The following is a 2,033-nucleotide window of genomic DNA, read 5'->3' as shown; positions in this document are numbered from 1 at the left end:
TGGTGTAGTATTTGTGTGTAAATTGGAATTTTTGCGTCATCATTTCTGACGTCATTGTCCATGAGTTTCATGTCTGTCTAGCTGTGTTGGTGTGTGTTGTGTAGTGTGTTTTTGTGTGTGTGGTGTAGTATGTGTTTGTGTGTGTGGTGTAGTATTTGTGTGTGTAGTGTGTGTGTGTAGTGTGTGTGTAGTGTGTGTGTGTGGCGTAAAAAAAACACATACATTCAGAATTTTCAGACAAAACAGAACCCAAATGGAGGAGTAGAAATGTATATTTGACATTTATATGCATATATCACAGTACAACTCAAACTTCTGACTGTACAAACGGGATGATCTGATAGAATAGTAGGACAACCGTTCCCTAAGAACTCTTCTGTCTTGAAACATTTCATTTGGCCTTATGATGAAAGAATACTTTTCTCAACAGGAGTGTTACCCCCCCCCCCCCCCCCCCCCCCCCCATCCCAAACACTTTAGTCCCTCTCTCACATAGAGCATCAAGTTCTTCATCCAGGGGAAGGTGGGTTGTTGGCGGGTGCTCTGGTGTGGTTTGCTCCTTTTTTCCTATCAAACATCTAACGTCCTTATCTCCCCATCTTCTTTTTTGTGTTTGTTACTCTCTTGTAATACCCCTAATCTTCGGCACTTATATGACCTTATTGTGTTGCAAGTGCCGTAAAACTCTTACTAAAACATCATCATCCGGGGGAAGAGGACGCGGTATCAGTATACAGGCTGTCACTTCCAATATCTCGGCTCTAGGAAAACGGACCAGATTAGCCCAGCACAAGTGTCCCATGTCCACTCAACATTCTGAAACTTTCCAATGCAAACTTTGAAAGTCTTTCTCACTGAAAAGAAGTATAATCTTTTTTTTTCCTGAGAATCCCAAGAATACATCGACAACATAGATCAGAGCCATGACCCCATCTGGGAATGTGGTTATAACGAGTACAGGCAGCAAAATTATACATAATTGCTGAGCTTCACCTCTCTGTATGGAAAGTAGACAGCAAAAGACAACACAACTACTTTAGAAACACAGCTGGTTGGGGGAAAAAAAAAACCCAAAAGACTCACTCATGATTATTGTGACGGACAGTTGGGAGAGTAAAATGGAAAAACTGACAAAAATGTTGTTTTCTGAGATGCCGCACACATACATTGTGCGGTTAAAAATTCCTCTCATCTGTCCGTCTATCCGGAGGTAGAGGAGAGACTTGTGTTGTTGGTTCCCTCCCTTGTGCTGGATTCTGCCCCGCCGTCCCCTTCTTTGAGTGTCCCCTCCACGAAGCCCGAGTCATTGCTGGAAACCTGGTCTGCCTCGCTGGCCGATTCTGCCGCGTCTGCTCCTCCCCCCTCTCTGCCAACTTCCCCCTCTCCCCCCTCTTTGACAACTCCCCCCTCTCCGTGAACTTTCCCCACTCCCCCCTCTCCGCTAACTCCCTTCACTCCCCCCTCTCCGTGAACTTTCCCCTCTCCGTGAACTGTCCCCTCTCCGCCAACTCTCTTCACTCCACCCACTCCCCCCTCTTCATGAACTGTCCCCTCTCCGCCAACTCCCTTCACTCCACCCACTCCCCCCTCTCCGTGAACTTTCCCCTCTCCGCCAACTCCCCCCTCTCCTCCCACTTCCCCTACTTTCAACAAGTTGTCGTTGGTCTCGTCAGTGCTGCACTGGTTTACTTCTTCGGAGCTATGATTCCTTCCAACTGAGTCTGAAAGGGAAGTGAAAAGAACACATTTGAAAAATATTCGGCGAACAAGTCCACAGAAACATGCAAATCTTGAAACGGGCACATCTTGAAATTGTCGCTGCCCTAAAAGAGAAGAGCCAGCAAGGCACAGCCCAGTGAAGCAGCAGTGTCGATAGCACTAACTTACTACAGCTCAAGAAAAAGTCACAAGCACTGAGAAAAGCTCAATAAAAGATTTATCTCCATCTATACTGTGCTGTACGTCATTAAACTGAGATCTATAGCTTGATGATGTGTCTAATCATATCATTTTATCTAAGAGTTGGAGGGGGG

The 2,033-nt window shown here is 45.9% G+C and overlaps 1 protein-coding gene across 1 annotated transcript in view; it reads right to left on the bottom strand.

Moving 5' to 3' along the window:
• Window positions 1-256: 256 nt before the first annotated feature.
• Window positions 257-2,033, bottom strand: part of LOC101844988 (33 kDa inner dynein arm light chain, axonemal) — an 8,214-nt gene continuing 6,437 nt past the window's right edge. Inside the window, exon 6 of the mRNA XM_005094965.3 lies at window positions 257-1,721. Coding sequence (XP_005095022.1) covers window positions 1,686-1,721 — 36 coding nt within the window. The 3' untranslated portion in view covers window positions 257-1,685. The remainder of the gene's footprint in view (window positions 1,722-2,033) is intronic.

Source organism: Aplysia californica, unplaced genomic scaffold (genome assembly GCF_000002075.1).
Source record: "Aplysia californica isolate F4 #8 unplaced genomic scaffold, AplCal3.0 scaffold00092, whole genome shotgun sequence".
In the NCBI taxonomy this organism is placed as follows: Eukaryota; Metazoa; Mollusca; class Gastropoda; order Aplysiida; family Aplysiidae; genus Aplysia; species Aplysia californica.
This window is presented reverse-complemented; position numbering and strand designations above follow the sequence as displayed.